Source organism: Myxine glutinosa, chromosome 2, assembly GCF_964187855.1.
Source record: "Myxine glutinosa chromosome 2, kmMyxGlut1.1, whole genome shotgun sequence".
In the NCBI taxonomy this organism is placed as follows: Eukaryota; Metazoa; Chordata; class Myxini; order Myxiniformes; family Myxinidae; genus Myxine; species Myxine glutinosa.
Genome location: NC_136262.1, coordinates 28,724,485 through 28,740,918, shown reverse-complemented (window position 1 = coordinate 28,740,918; position 16,434 = coordinate 28,724,485). Strand labels below are relative to the sequence as shown.

At 45.5% G+C, this 16,434-nt stretch overlaps 1 protein-coding gene across 1 annotated transcript in view; it reads right to left on the bottom strand.

The window, feature by feature from the left end:
- CSPG4 (chondroitin sulfate proteoglycan 4) overlaps positions 1–16,218 on the bottom strand; it is a 42,015-nt gene extending 25,797 nt beyond the window's left edge. The window contains exons 1-3 of the mRNA XM_068109160.2: positions 15,858–16,218; positions 8,378–8,541; positions 601–4,371 (exon numbers count right to left, since the gene is read on the bottom strand). Of these exons, the coding sequence (XP_067965261.2) occupies positions 601–4,371; positions 8,378–8,541; positions 15,858–15,948 (4,026 nt within the window). The 5' untranslated portion in view covers positions 15,949–16,218. The remainder of the gene's footprint in view (positions 1–600; positions 4,372–8,377; positions 8,542–15,857) is intronic.
- Between the last annotated feature and the right edge of the window lie 216 nt (positions 16,219–16,434).

The following is a 16,434-nucleotide window of genomic DNA, read 5'->3' as shown; positions in this document are numbered from 1 at the left end:
CCTCATAACTCCTCGTCCGCCGCCGTGCCGATACCTGCCTGTTCTCGTTGTTCTACACGACTTCAACTAGCGTGGGAATTTGTGCACGGACTTTGGGAGCGTTACATTCCATTCATGGTTGCCGTATCGTGAGTTTATTGCTTGGAGAGCATTGGGGAATGATGGTACCATCATGTGTATTGTTCATTTGATGCAAGTGATATTTTCATTGTACTTTCTTTAAGAGTGTTATTATTGTGTATGTGAGAGTTCTGAATACAATTACTTGTTTTGTTCTACACATTTGCATTGGTGTAGTTTTACCATGGTTTATTAGAACACTCAAAAGAACAAATCTTTCTGCCGTGTTCCCGCTTGGGAATCTGAGGGGCGCAGTAAACGGAGTTTGGGGAGGTAATACATAACACTTGATGTATTATGATTTTAGGGTGCAAAGTTTGTTTGTTTTGGGGTTTCGATTTCTTTTTGTGGAAGATCTAGGTAAAGTGTTTGTTTTGCTGTTACTTGTCCCATCTCGTTCTTCAGTTGTACAGTAATTCATTCTGATAATTTGAGAATAGTTTCAGACAATAGGACAAAATATACAAACGTACCGCTTACCAGCAGGTGTTTCTGGGAGAGGGTGGCAGTTTGGCCTTCTTCCACCAGGAGGCTGTCATTATGGACAACCTCAAGGGCATGGTGGTGGTCCTCCAGGATTACGTGTATGTGGATGGTGCCGTGAAGAGTTCTTTCAACTTGTTTGCTTCCCGCTGCACCTCCGACAACCCTGACTGTGAAGTCAAAGGCGTCATGCGATTTCCCATCTTGACCATAGTGCTTGTAAGCCACCTGACCTGCGACGACGTCAGCCTGGGTGAACGAGTCGGCAAGAATGGCTCCTTGCAAGATCTTCCCCAATTTTGGTGGCTTTGTTACAACGAACAAGATGTTTGCATCATCACGAATGTCCAGGTTGGTGTCCACCTCCAGCTGAGCAACAGTCAGAGGAACACTACTTCCTATGGGCACGTGCAATGGTGCACTTTTCGCAAGATGCGCAAACACATCCGATGCCAACACTTCCACCAATCCTGTTACACGGTGTTTTCCATCTGAGACCCAGACCACAAAGCGACCAGAATCGGCCCCACGGTGCACAAACGACACCTTCCCGATTGTTAGGTCAACCTGTCGGAAGTGGTAGAGTGGAAATGAAGCGTTGTCTGTGAAGACGAGCTCTCCATTGGGAATCCCATGACGTGTGTACTCCAGCCCACCACTGTCGAAGCCTGCGTCTGCGTCCTCAAACCATAGGTCAGACGAAGTAAACAGCCTGCGCCCATTGCGGATGACTTGGAATGGCTTTTTCACAATTCTTCTTGGCTTGTGATCATTCTTCGGAGTGATTGTCACATTAAAAATCCCGGTAAAGGCAGGAGCTTCATCAGGTGAATCAGGGTTTGCATCAAAGGTAAACTGATCCTCTGTTGACTCAGAATCATCGTGAAGGTATGCCAAACGTTGGCTCAAAAGGTCTTTGCTGTTGAACCTTGTCACATTGTTTTCAATGTCTCCTGAACCTGAGAGCCCCAACCTCATCAGTGTGCCATGCTGCGGAGCTTGAAGAACAAGGAAAGTGTATTCCAGCATGTCCTCGGTATCGATGAAAAGGTCTTTGGAAGTTAACAATTTCTGCTCACCTTCAAGAACTTCGAGTCCCATGTTTCTTACTGAGAATACAGGACGGCCTGGCTTGATAAGGATATTGAATGAATAAATGGGAGAACTTAGCTTCTTGAAAAAAACTCTGAAGGAAAACGAATCTGTTAACCCTCGTTTGGGCTGTTTTTTAAGCACGAAAGCCACCTTCTTATCCTCCAGATCTCGTTGAGTGAACATCGATTGTTCAGAAAGCCGTTTCTTTCGCAGACGAAGTACTCCATGTTTTGGAACTGATGCGATCTGGAACATGATCTGGCTACTTGGAGCAGATACACCAAATACTTCAGCACTCAGGATGTCAGTACCGACTGAGGTTTTTCCTGTCTCCGTAATTGTCATCATATTGTTTTTGAGCTGAATATCAGCACCCACTATTTGGATCTCAAATGTGTGTTCTTCACCAATCCCTTGGCCGGAGAGAAAGACTTTAAACTTGAAGGCATCCGTCAGGTTTTGAGCCTTGTTAACTTCATCACTCAACACATAGCGCACATGAGAGTTTTCCAGAGCCTGTCTGGTGAAGGTCTTCACTGCTTTCCAGTGCCCAAGGCTCGGTAAAAACTGCTGGATCTCTCCACGGCTCGGTGGTGCTACAAGCCGGAAGTGCACTGCTTGATCTTCTTCTGCCAAATTGATTCTTATGCTGAGATTAGATGGAAAGATTCTCCCAACACCATTTGCGGTAGAAAGTGTGATTCCAGTGTTCTTCTGAATATTTATTTCTTGGGACATGGCAAGGATGTGAAGCACCACTGTGTTGCTTACCTTCTCGCCATCGCTTGCACGTAAAGCCACACGAAAGCTGAGGACGGGACCCTGGTGAACAAAGTAAATGGAACTGGCCTCAAGGTCTGCATAAGGAAACGCCATCAGAATTCGTCCCTGCTCCCTGGCCCGCTCAAAATGGCCAGCATTCAGATTCCCAAGCACTACCATGGTAAGATGTGATGCACTTGTGTCTGGGTCCACAGCACGCACCACATCTGGGGTTAATAGCTTTCGTGAGTTTTTCAGCAAAGAGAAACTGTTGCCTCGAGGCAAAGAGAGCTCTGGAGGATCATTAATCGGTGATATGACAACATCAACCTTGTGCTCCTTACTCATTGCCCATTGCAGAGGAATTGGCACACCCTCCCAATCATTGCTTGAGAATACCTTAAAGAAAAAACTGTCGCTTGCTTCTTCTGCCCCATGGTGAACATACTCAACCTGCCCTTGGGATACATCAAGCAGGCTAAATGACTGTTGTTGACGTTCTAAGGACAAGGCGTCCTGTTGGAAATACTCTCTATTGACATGAAGTTCACCATAGTCTGGACCTCGAACAATAAGCAGCAGGACCTGCGATGGGCTTATGCCGAGCGGCAGAATATCCATGTTAATGCGTAACACTCTGGAGTTAAAAAGTGCAGTTCCACCTTCCTCTACTCTCAATGGAAACAACGAGAATAGAATTACATGCTCTGCTACTAAAGTTGTGGTGACTGTCTCTGTCATAGTATTTGTGATTGGGTTTGTTATCTTCATTGTTGGAAATCTAACCACAGTTGTAGGTCTCATTTGCAATTTAGTGATCTTCAATGTGCTCAAATCTGGAATGGTGTCACGGGTGAAATAGGTTGTTGTCGTACTAGGCTTGATCATTGCAACTGCAGTGGATGTCAAAGTGGGCAGATCGAGTGTTGCACGGAAGGGTCTAGATTCATCACTTTTCTGGCAACCGACAAAAACATTACGTGAGACTTCTAAATGCTGAAAACCTCTCCACTCATCGTCTATCTTAAGATGGCGTAAACACCCACGAAATGAGCCCTGGCCTGTACGCCAAGCCATTGAGGCAAGACCTTTCCGCCGGACCTCAATCCTCATGCTGTCCGCAACACCGCCTACATATAATGGTGAGTTTGGGCTCCGGAAATTCTTAACATTTTGCCCATTTGCTTTTCCTCTTAGCTGCCTCCTGACTACTTCCCGATCAACAGTGAGGTCAATATCCTGTCCCATCTTAATGAGCTTCAATTGGTGCCAGTGACCGTCATCAATGGGGAGGTTTGTGATGAATGTTACCATGGCACCTTGTATCATAACCAGTGCCCTCACATAGCCTCTAACTAGCTCCACAGCCACAAAATCTGTTGTGTTGCCTGGCTGCCTGTGATAAAGAATCAGTCCATTAGAATAGTCAGTTTTCAAGCCGCATTCAAAGTAGACTCCCGCGTGCCTGCCCCACGACCCTCGGAACACCATATACGATTTTGGGCTGGAGAAACTTATTTCATCATCGATTCTAGCAGAAAACTCAGCACTGCAACCTGCCTTAACCTCATGTACTGTGCGGATACCTGCATAAGGCTGGAGCGAACCGAGAATGTCTTTGCTGTTGAACTCTACATTCTCAATGCATCCACGAAAACCCACCGGGTCCCCATCCTGCAGCAAATAGCTTCGTTGTAGACCGCCAGCACCACCGACGAACAATCCATAGTGCACATTTAGCTCATGCAAATGGCCAGGTAGGCCAGCCGAGTTTGTGCGGCGGCCGTCAACGAAGAGTGAGACGCCATACTTCTCATGCTTGATGTCAACACTGTGCCAGCGTAGGTCATTTAACTTGATTCCAGGCTCTGAACGCAAGATGATCTGCCCAGAACCAAGCTCCAATCGTAGCTTTTTGGAATAAAAGAGAAAAAGTGCAAGATAAATAAACACAAGGATACAAAAGGAGGAGGAGAGCATTTACCCTTCTAAGCCCGTGCCATCTCTACATTGCCGACAACCCAGGGCACAACGTTCTATCCCTTCACCCACTTTGTTTTCCTGAACTACACACAAAATACTAAAAACTCATGCTAAACAATCGGATTATATCATCTCCAGGGGTTCCAGGCACTGGCCAAAATTAAATAAACAAAGACTGAGAAATGTATGAAAGAATAAGAATGAAGGTGCCCTTATTCATTCATTTCAGTTCCAAATATGTTTGCTGAAAAATCACTTTCAATCAATAAAATGCAAAAGATGAAAAACAACTAAATTCCACAACAGCACAAACACCTTGTCTATTGACTTAGCCGATACACATTATAATAACTAGAAAGCGTCTCAAAATGCAAAGCCCATCCACTTTGTGCTCAAAATAAACTTGACAAAACCGACAGTTTAAAAAAGAAGAAGTACATTTTGTTAATTTGTGTTCTCCATATTATCATAGTAAAGATTTGTTGAAGATTTGATGAGAAAAGCTCAATTGGTAAAAATGTTATGGTCTGGACAGATACAGTCACGTGAAAAAGTAAGTACACCCCATGTAAAGTTTTGACTTTTTCAACATATTTCAACATACAGCTATTTGATCTTCATTTTTTTTTTTTTTGTATACAAGATCGAGGCTCGTGAAAGAGCTAACATTAATCACACAAAAAGACAAACCGACACACAAAACACAAAAAACAAGGGGAGCGGCAGACAAGATGGGGAGAGAGGGGGAAGGACACAAAAGAGAGGGGGAAGAGGGGGAAGGACACAAACACAACATTTGAGAGCAGGGACATCGGGAGAACTTGGGGGGAGGTGGGAGAGGATTAAAACATATGAACACTGCAAGGACTCTGGGGTGAATTACCGGGGGTAGAAAAGATCAAGGTTTTCGATGGGGGACGATAAGAGATGGTGGTGAACAGCTGTTTTAAAGACCTGGAGGGAGGAGTGGGATTGAAGGGAGTGGGGGAGTTTGTTCCAGAGGCGGGAGAAAATGGGAATGAAAGAGTGAAGGTGAGCAGAGAGCCTAGACTTTGGCAGTTTAACCATAAGAGGGTTCCAGGCAGATCTTGTGCGACCTGAAGGAATATTGGGGGGACAGAGCACAGAGAGAGCTGGGGGAGCAAGGCCGGAGAGGAATCGGTAGAAGACAGAAAGACCACCAACCTGCCTGTGGTGAGTGAGTGAAAGGCCCTCGGCGTTGACTACATCGCAGGAGATTCCAATGATTCTGAAAGCTTTGGCCTCAACAGCGTGAAGCCGAGCAAGGTGTGAGGCAGGAGCACCAGCCCAGAGGGGGGAGTGATATCTATCAATCAATATTTCATCAATATTTTATCTATCAATATAGATATATATTTTATCAATATAGAAATATATTTTATTTTATCAATATAGATATATTTTATCTATCAATATCAACAGGAGCACCATCATCAACTTTATCTATCAATATTTCAACAATATTGATAGATAAAGGTGATATAATATAACAAATATCATGAAACATTTAGATTTTGTAGTCCATTGTATAATTTAAATAAACATAAATGCAAATTTCGCATGTGGAAAAAGTAAGTACACCCCGACATTTATCAAGACATCAAATACCTAAAATTAGAATCAGGAGCAAATGATTAGAAATCGTTAGAGAGGATCTTGGAGGAACCTGTCTTATTTAAACCTCAGACAATTTACTTTGGTTTGCTCTTTGTTGTTGAAGTGTGCAGCGTAACCATGCCTAGATCAAAAGAGCTCTCTGAGGCCTTCAGAAAGAAGGTTATAGATGCCTACGAGTCTGGGAAGGGTTTTAAAAAGATCTCCAAACAATTTGAAAACAATCATTCGACTCTCCGGAAGATCATCTACAAGTGGACAAGATTCCAAACAACTGCCAACTTGTTCAGGCCAGGCCGCCCCAGCAAGTTCAGCTTGAGAGCAGACCGCAAGATGCTGAAATAAGTCTCTAAGAACCCCAGAATGTCATCACGGGACCTACAGGTAGCTCTTGCCACTGTTGATGTCAAAGTGCACGAGTCTACCATTAGAAAGAGGCTGCACAAATTTGATCTACATGGGAGGTGTGCCAGGAGGAAACCTTTGCTGTCCAGAAAGAACATCAGGGCAAGACTAAAGTTTGCCAATGAACACCGAGGCAAAGACCAGCACTTCTGGAACAATGTGCTCTGGACAGATGAGTCAAAGGTAGAGCTATTTGGCCACAGTACCAGAAGACATGTTTGGTGAAAACCAAAGACAGCATTTGTCCACAAGAAGCTGATACCAACTGTAAAGCACGGTGGTGGAAATATTATGGTTTGGGGCAGCTTTGCTGCATCAGGGCCTGGGCAGCTCACCATCATAGAATCCACTAAGAATTCTTCATTGTACCAGAGGGTGCTTGAGGATAATGTGAGGCCATCTGTCGGAAAGTTGAAGCTCAACCGAAGGTGGACCTTGCAACATGACAATGACCCTAAACATACCAGTAAATCCACCAAAGAATGGCTGAAAAGAAAGAAATGGAGGGTTCTGGAATGGCCAAGTCAAAGCCCGGATCTAAATTCCATCGAGATGTGGGGGGATTTGAAACGAGCTGTGCATGCAAGAAACCCCTCAAACATCGCACAGCTGAAAGAATTCTGCATGGAGGAGTGGGCAAGAATTTCTCCCAGTCGATGTCAGAGACTGGTAGACAGTTATAAGAAACGCCTACTTGAGGTTGTTTCTGCCAAAGGGGGCAATACCACCTATTAGAGCCAAGGGTGTACTTACTTTTTCCACATGCGAAATTTGCATTTATGTTTATTTAAATTATACAATGGACTACAAAATGTAAATGTTTCAGGATATTTGTTATATTATATCACCTTTATCTATCAATATTGTTGAAATGAAGATCAAATAGCTGTATGTTGAAATATGTTGAAAAAGTCAAAACTTTACATGGGGTGTACTTACTTTTTCACGTGACTGTACATGGAAGCTCAATAATAATAATTATTTTTTTGTATACAGAATCGAGGCTCGTGTAAGAGCTAACACATTGGATATGAAAACATGCACAGACACATAAAACATACAATGAAGGGAGCGGGAGACAAGATCGGGAGAGGGAGGGAAGCACACAAGCACAACAACATTAGAGAACAAGGACATCGGTAGATCTGTGGAAGGGGGAGGGCTGGGGGAGAGTGGTAAATAAAGAAAGAAACACGGAAGCGATTTTAAAAAATGGGGCGTCTCATGCTTGATGCGCTGCGGTGGTGCTAATAAAGGATATTTATAGTCACTGACTTTTCCCTTTCACATTTTGACCCAATTTTAAAATATTTTCTCCATGTTCTCAAAATAAAGGTTTGTTGAAAATTTGTTGTTGAAAATATCCCAAATTTCAAGAAGACCATGCCAAAAAAAAAAAAATTTAAAATTTGAAAATAGCTTTTCTAAAATAAAAAAAAATTGTTGAAAAAATTTTTTTCTCAGAAAAATTTAAAAAATTATTGCTGAAAAAAAAAATTCAGAAAAATTTGGGGAAAAAAATTTGTTGAAAAAAAATCACAAATAAACAAATTTGTTTTCCAAAAAATTTGGAAAAAAAAAAAATATATAAACATTAAAAATTTAAAAAAAGCTCAAATGGTAAAAAAAAGTTATGGCCTGGACAGACAGACAGACACTGTAGCAATAGCAAAATCCCATCTCCCACTGAGCAGGTGGACGGGCGAATAAAACTGTAGTAATAGAAAGGCCAGGATTGATCCCATTGCATGTGTCACATTATAACCATTCGAGTCGGTAATGGAACCAAATAAGTTGTCGGCCAATCTTCCTCATATTAATTGAAGTGGAGAAAGAGGATTCGTCGATTTGTCTTCTCACTTAGTAACAGTACCACTGTGCCTGGGATTCACACCTGTAATCGCCCAAATCGAAGCTCCAGCAGTAAGTAGTTACTGAGGCCGGCAGCGAGAAAGAGCAGGCCATGCTCTCGTCCTGTACGGAAGTGCAATGCCAGGTGAGTCTGGCTGAGTGCTGCACGTTCCTGCACCTCCACATAACTCTCACCAAAAAACGAGGCTGTGGGAGTGAAGGGAGGTTGGGGCAGTTGTATTGAGAATCCTCAACCACAACATATTCAAATTCATTGTTGTGATATCAAAGCCATTTATCACAAAATGTAAGTGCACGGTGATTGTAATTTCACTATGTTTACATCTACAATCAAAAAGAAACCTCCAAAGAATGTTGCTTGCCTCTTCACCAAAAAGAGGGAGTGTCCAATGGTCAGGTGGATTTCATAAGTTCATATAAACATCCCTGGTGTTGGGCTAGCGGCTAGGGTGCCGGCTTAGGATAAATTCCTAGGATCCTGGGTTCGAATCTCGGTCTCGAATCTCGGTCGATCGCCGAATTAATGCCAGGGGGGTCGACGCAGCCTGGTCATGCCTTCCGAGGTCGGCTAATTGAGTACCAGTTCACTGGTAATTCCCTGTTTGTCGTTGAAGGTGGCAAAAAGGGTTGGCGTCAGGAAGGGCATCCGGCCGTAAAACATTGCTTCAAAAAGAGGACCAAAAAACAACAACAACCACGGTCCCCGAAAAGGCCAACCCCCGCTTTGCGGGGAAAAATGGCCTCTAAACGGTGGTTTTATATAAACAATTAGATGACAACATTTTGTTGAATGAACAAGGAGCTGTTTGTTACTCCAAGTCCCTCACTTTTTGGGTGGTATAAGGAATAGATCTGTGTAATATGAAATCTAAATCTTGAAAAGTTTTTGAAATATCACAGACACAAGCCAAGTTACCGAGATGGTTGCCATGGCAACACAATTCAGCCAATCACAGCCGTGATCTAATCAGGTAGAAATAATGTCATGCGGAATATATATTTGCAATATGAAACCTAAATGTCCAATGTTTTTTGAAATATCACGTACACAAAAGTACATAGACAGATGATGGACCTGACGGATGGACGGAGCTCAGATGTTAATGTCCCCCTTCCCCCAACCCCCATCCTCCCACCCACGCCCCTCCCCCTCTTAGACCTCGTCAGTGAGGTTGGGAACATAAAATGACTTTTACACAACAAGATTAAAAGTGATGACAGCTTGCTTCACAACGACAATTAAAGCTGGACACATGCACTTTAACTCTAAAACAATAGTACATGGGGTCACATAAAGCTTTTCCAAGCAAATGCATCCAATCCCTAAGGCCAAAATGAATGGACATGCAATTAAACTAAAAGAATGATAAACATCCGGTTTTGTGCAGAATGCAAAAAGCAAATCCTGCTGCTTACGACAGTCCCTATAGGGTATTGGTTGTACTGCAGCTATCTACAACCCCCTCGACAGGTCAGCTCAGCCAGGGGAGGGGCACCACCCATGAACATGGTTCCTGCTACTTGGACATTGTCAACATGGAGCAGATGCAGACTCAAACACACCCTACCCCATCCAATGAATGAGTTGGCCACACGTCCTTGAGGATTTACATCAAATACTGTTACTCCAGGCTGATTGTGAGGCTGATGAAGCTAACTCCGAGGGCCTTTCACTCACTCATTGCAGGCAGGTTGGTGGTCTTCCTGTCTTCTACCGACTCCTCTCCGGCCTTGCTCCCCCAGCTCTCTCTGAGCTCTGTCCCCCAAATATTCCTACAGGTCACACAGGATCTGCCAGCAACCCTCTTATGGTTAAACTGCTAAAATCAAGACTCTCTGCTCACCTTCACTCCTTCATTCCTCTTTTCTCCTGCCTCTGGAACAAACTCCCTCACTCCCTTCAATCCCACTCCTCCCTCCAGGTCTTTAAAACAGCTGTTCACCACCATCTCTTATCTTCCCCCATCCAAAACCTTGATCTTTTCTACCCCCGCTAATTTCACCCCAAAATCCACTTTTTTGAAATTCCAACTTCTTTCCTGGAAGTCCTTGCAGGGTCCATATGTTTTATACCTCTCCCACCTCCCCCCAAGCCCTCTCCCTCCCACATTTCTCCCGATGTCCCTGCTCTCAAATGTTGTGTTTGTGTCCATCCCCCTCTCTCCCCATCTTGACTACCGCTCCCCTTATTTGGTGTTTTATGTGTCGGTTTGACTTTTTGTGTGATTAATGTGAGCTCTTTCACGAGCCTCAATCTTGTATACAACAACAACAAAAAAATTACGGCGTAAACACCTGCTCACTTCGAGAGCGGCAGGAAAGGCCATTCCTCTTTGGGGTATATACTATATAGATTACAGTAGATCTATGGTCGGGTCTCAAGAACATTGGGTGTGTTCATTTGCCAAGGTTCTTGTGGAGAGATCGCGAAGTGGTTTAAGCATTCGAGCAAGCACTCCATTCAAAACCCTTAAGGAACGGCTGGCTTGGCAATCGCTAGCTTGCTGCTTGGTAAAATGAGCACACCTCCAACCCTTGTGGAGTATATAGATTATAGTAGATCTTCGCTCAGTTTTGTAAATACAACTTACCTCATGGATGTCGAGATTCCTCCAAATTTATTTGTTTAATGTTATAAGCAGCATTAGCGACTGTTTAAAAAGCTAATATGTGTGTTTGTGGTTTATAATATTTTACAAGCCCGGCTACGCCGCCGTTAAACTTTTGGTCTTGTTTTCTTCTGAGCACCTCGTGAATCATTTTCCAAAAGGGTGTTATAAGTTATAACACACCCAAACTACCCCTTGCATTATGTAATCTCTATTTCCATTACTCCCACTCATTCGCAGCATCTTACATTTATTTATTATAACCTGGTGTTGGTTGTTGGTTTAACGGTCAACGTGGCTGCCTTGAAATCTCAGGGTCCCGGGTTCGTGTTTGTCACTCGTTGAATTAACACCAGGTGGGTTGACTCAGCCTGTCATCCTTCCAAGGTCGGCAAAATGAGCACCAGATGATTGGTCATTGGGGGGGGGGCACTGCATCAATGGCACAGAGGCGCTCCCAGAAAATGATGCAACCAACAGCTGCAGGCTTCACCCGAAACAAGCACATTTATTCATGTTAAACTACATCTGCCAATCTTTTAATAATAATAATAATTCATTTATTTTGTATAGCGCTTTTCCAGAAGCCCAAAGGCGCTTTGACAGAGTGGAAAACATAATGCATAACAATACATGAAAACAACAATTGCAAAAAGACAAGAATCAAGAAAACAAACAGCAGCGATATACGGCATATATATAAGACAAGAATCAAAAAGACAAGACAAGAATCAATAGGGAAATATTTAAAGCAAAAGGAGGGAGAAGGAGAAGAGATAGTCAGGGGTTAAATGCTGTGGGTTGAATGTTGAATGCAGCGTTGAACAGGTGGGTCTTTAGTGATGTTTTGAATGTGGTGAGTGAGGAGGAGTCTCTGATGGTGTGAGGTAGTGAGTTCCAGAGGGTGGGAGCAGCGATGGAGAAGGCCCTGTCCCCCCAGGATCTGAATTTGGTCCGGATGGAGGGGGGGGGGTCAGGAGGTTGGTACCAGCAGAGCGGAGGTTGCGGGTGGGAGTGTGTCTGGAGAGGAGGTCAGCCAGGTAGGATGGGGCCAGGTTATGGAGGGCTTTGTATGTCAAGAGGAGGATTTTGTACTGGATTCTCTGGGGGATGGGGAGCCAGTGAAGCTTGTAAAGGACGGGGGTGATGTGGTCACGGGTCCGGGAATGGGTGAGTAGATGGGCAGCGGAGTTCTGAATGTATTGGAGTTTATTGGTGATTTTTGAGGGTGAACCATAGAGGAGGCTATTGCAGTAGTCCAGACGGGAGGTGATGAAGGCGTGGATGAGGGTTTCTGCAGCCGTGGAGGAGAGGGATGAGCGGAGACGGGCAATGTTTTTCAGGTGAAAGAAGGCTGACTTTGTGATCTGTTTAGTGTATTTGTCGAAGGAAAGGGTTTGGTCAAAGATGACGCCAAGATTCCGGATGTGAGGGGAGGTGGATACTGGGATACCGTCGATGTTGAGGGCAAAGTTGTGGGTGGATTTTGTGAGCGTTTTTGGGCCAATGATGATTATTTCAGATTTATCACAGTTAAGCTTGAGGAAGTTGATTTGAAGCCAGGATTTTATTTCAGTGATGCAGTTTGTCAGGATAGAGTGGGTGTCGGTGGAGACGGACTTGGTGGAGATGAAAAGCTGGATGTCATCGGCGAAGCAGTGGAATTGGAGACCATGACGGCGGATTAAGTGACCGAGCGGGGACAGGTAAAGGATGAAGAGGAGGGGGCCAAGAACTGAACCTTGGGGGACACCTTGGGGGAGGGGAGCAGTGGGGGATTTGCAGTTATTGATGGAGATGAACTGGCATCTGTCAGAGAGGTATGATTTAATCCAAGAGAGGGCAGTGCCGGTGACGTTAAAGGTGGATTCAAGTCGGGTGAGGAGGATAGTGTGATCGATGGTGTCAAAGGCAGCGCTGAGGTCGAGGAGGACGAGAATGTTGAGGTTGCCAGCGTCAGAGGAGAGGAGAAGGTCGTTGGTGATTTTGAGGAGAGCAGTTTCAGTACTGTGGTTGGAGCGGAATCCGGATTGGAATGTTTCATACAAGTTATTGGCAGAGAGATGATGTTTGAGTTGAGTGGCTACAGCGCGTTCCAAAACTTTTGACAGAAAGGGTAGGTTGGAGATGGGTCTGAAGTTGTTTAGGGTGTCAGGGTTTAGACCAGGTTTTTTTAGAATGGGGGTAACAGCAGCAATTTTGAGGGAAGGTGGGACGATGCCTGTAGACAGGGAGGAGTTTATTGTTGCAATGATAAGTGGAGAGAGAGCAGGGAGGGAGGCTTTGACAAAGCTGGAGGGGATGGGGTCAAGAGTGCAGGTGGCAGTTTTCATTCCTATGAGGAGTTCAGAGAGGTCAGTAGGAGAGATTGGGGAGAACCGAGACAGGGGATGGCAGGACAAGGGGGGGCAGGTGGTTGGAGGGGGAGCGGGTGCGGCGGTGGTCAAGCTGTTGTAGATGTTGTCAATTTTGCGTTGGAAGAAAGAGAGGAAGGAGATGCAGTTGTCTACTGTGAATGACTGGGTGGTGGTGTTCAGGGGGCGGAGGAGTTTGTTTATTGTCGAGAAGAGTGCTTTTGGGTTTCCGGAGCCAGAGTGGATAATTTGAGAGTAGTAGGCAGAGCGGGCGCGGGAGAGGGCATCTTTGTAGTGTTGTATGTGGTCCTTGTAGGCTTGGGAGTGAACTGTGAGACCCGTTTTATTGCGGAGTCTTTCAAGTTGGCGAGCACGAGTTTTCATCAGGTGGAGTTCAGGGGTAAACCAGGGAGCAGAATGGGTGAAAGAAACTGTTTTGGTTTTTACAGGCGCAAGCTGGTCAAGGCAGGAGGAGAGAGTGTGGTTGTAGTAGTCAGTGAGGTCGGAAGGGGTGTGGAGGTCAATGAAGGGAGAAGTGGACATTTTTTCAGAGAGGGTGGATGAGAATGAGGTAGGTGAAAGAGCGTTTAGCTTACGGAAGTTGATTGTGCGATAATGCCTTGGTGTTGGGGCGGGGATGTTGATGGTCAGAGTGATGGCTAAGTGGTCAGAGAGGGTGAGGTCGGAGCCATAGAAATGGTGCAAATTTAATCCAGTGGAGCAGACAAGGTCCAAAATGTGACCACGGATATGGGTAGGAAAGTCGACATGTTGAGTGAGGTTAAAGCAGGTGAGTAAATCAGTGAAGTCAGTGGTTATTGTGGAGTCAGTGGAGTCCATGTGGATATTGAAATCACCAAGGAGGAGGATTGAGGGGGAGAGGGAACATAGCTGGGTCAGAAAGTAGGAGAAGTCAGACAGGAATGATGGGTGTGGTTTGGGAGGGCGGTAGACGACAGCCATGACTGACTGCGTGTGACCAGAGAGTTTTAAAGCCAGGTGTTCAAATGATGGAGCAGATGAGATGGAGATGAGGTTGGTCTTGATGTCTTGACGGTGGATAACGGCAATTCCACCACCTCGGCCCTCCGAGCGTGGTTTATTGACGTAGGAATATCCATTGGGTGTGGTGAGGTTGAGTGTGTAGTAGTCCAGAGGTTGTTGCCAGGTTTCGGTGAGACAGAGAAAGTCCAGTTTGTTATCCAGGATGTATTCGTTCAGGATGAGGCATTTATTGTTGAGGGACCGGGTGTTGAACAGGGTGAGCTTGATGTTGTTTTGAACAGCAGGGATGAATTCAGGTGATTTAGCCAGGGTTCGTAGGCAAGAGGTGCGATCGTGTGGGTTGCTGTGACCAGGTGCGCTGGGACGAAGAGTGAGAGTGCGCTGAGCCGACCAGAGGACGGGGATGGAGTGACCTGATTGCAAATAAACAAACTTGCGACCGGAGCCACGGTGAATGTACCTGGGTCGTCGGAGGAGTCCAATTGATTTGATGGCAGAGATGCATGATGGGGTGGAGCGGGTATTGAGCAGAAGAAGCCTTGCGGCGGAGTACTTCAGAGCCATGCCAGGCAGGAGCGAAGGGACGAGTACGAGGCCAAGGTCGAGGAGGCAAAGCGGTTTATCCTACCCAAATCTTTTCCCCAATCTATCTATTGCTTGCTGTATGTGGTCAATTTATGAACGATATTTATAATGTTTCGTGTTTAAACAGCAGATTCGAACCAACAGGACCAAGTTGCTTTCTGCGTCCAGGAAAACGTATTTTGGGATCAGCATTCCAGGATTCCCAGGTATTGGGCGATGTCAAAGCACTTTCCCTAAACAGCTCGTGCAGTATATATTTACGTGCTTTGACGTTCAGCACCGAACTCTCTCTATAAATATCCGTACGATGTATTTTGCACCTCGTACATTCATAAATAAATAATTAAATATACCAACACGCGCCGACGCACCGATTGGTCCATTCGTGACGTCACGACGTAGTCGGCCGTGGGTTGAGGAGTGGATCTTAATTAGGGTCTCTGTCTGGATTGATGTTGATACAAGTTGTGGAATCCTCAATTAACGTAGTTTGTTACAACACGAGAAATAACACGCGATTGTATAACACGCTCAGGTAGGCACCAGGGTCACCAATTCAAGCAGGTATTCCAATTCCCTGGGGAAACCCTTAATTGCATGTTGCTTCGGACTTCGACAAGAACCAGGTAGCATCGAATTGGTACCACGTGTTCGTGGAACAGGTGCGAGGACTACGGAGACCTGGGACTACATAGCATCGAATTGGCACCACGTGTCCACGGAACAGGTGCGAGGACCACGGTGACCCGGCAAGGTGAGGTTTTGGGAGACAAACCCCAACCCCCAACCCCAACGAATGGTCTCGCCGTTGAGACATCGCGTTCCCAACTTGTGCAGAGTGCGCTAAAGTAATGACGTCACACAGGTGTTACGAGCCATCGCGTTACCTTTCGGGATTTGTCCCCCAGGTGACCAGTTTAATTCGGTTTCGTTTTGCGCCGGAACTCACCCCCACGGCACAACGAAGCTGCACAAAGCAAGACGAGCGGCACCAGCAGGTCGGAGGGACGTGGGACACGGAGAACGGTCGTCCAGGTCATCCTACAGCATGATATGAGGGGAAAAGCTCGGAAGGACTAGCGAAGGATTAAGGAGGGAAAAGATGGAGCGAGTTGGATGGAAGCGAACGGAGCAGGGCAAGGTGCGGAGCAGGTGGGGGGCAGACCCGGCAAGTCGCGGCACGGCCAAGAATGTGCAGGTCACGTGGTCAGAGCTCGGTGCGCGGCCTCCTCTCGGATGACTCCACCAACCCGGCATGACGCGCATGTCTCGACTTTGTGGAAGTTCGTAAATACAACGAAGTCGCTGCCACAAAGGTCTACCAAGGGTAATGGTGGGAACAACAGCATTTACATAACTACCTCCGCAATCTGCGATGGATGGGAGGGTACTTGCCCCCCCCCCCCTCCCTGTTTGTCTGTGAACAGGATATCTCAAAGAGTTATGGATATATTCGGAGGAAACTTGGTCTTTGTGGACAGGTTGTGTGTCTGACAAGGAGGAAATGATTCAATTTCAAGATCCAA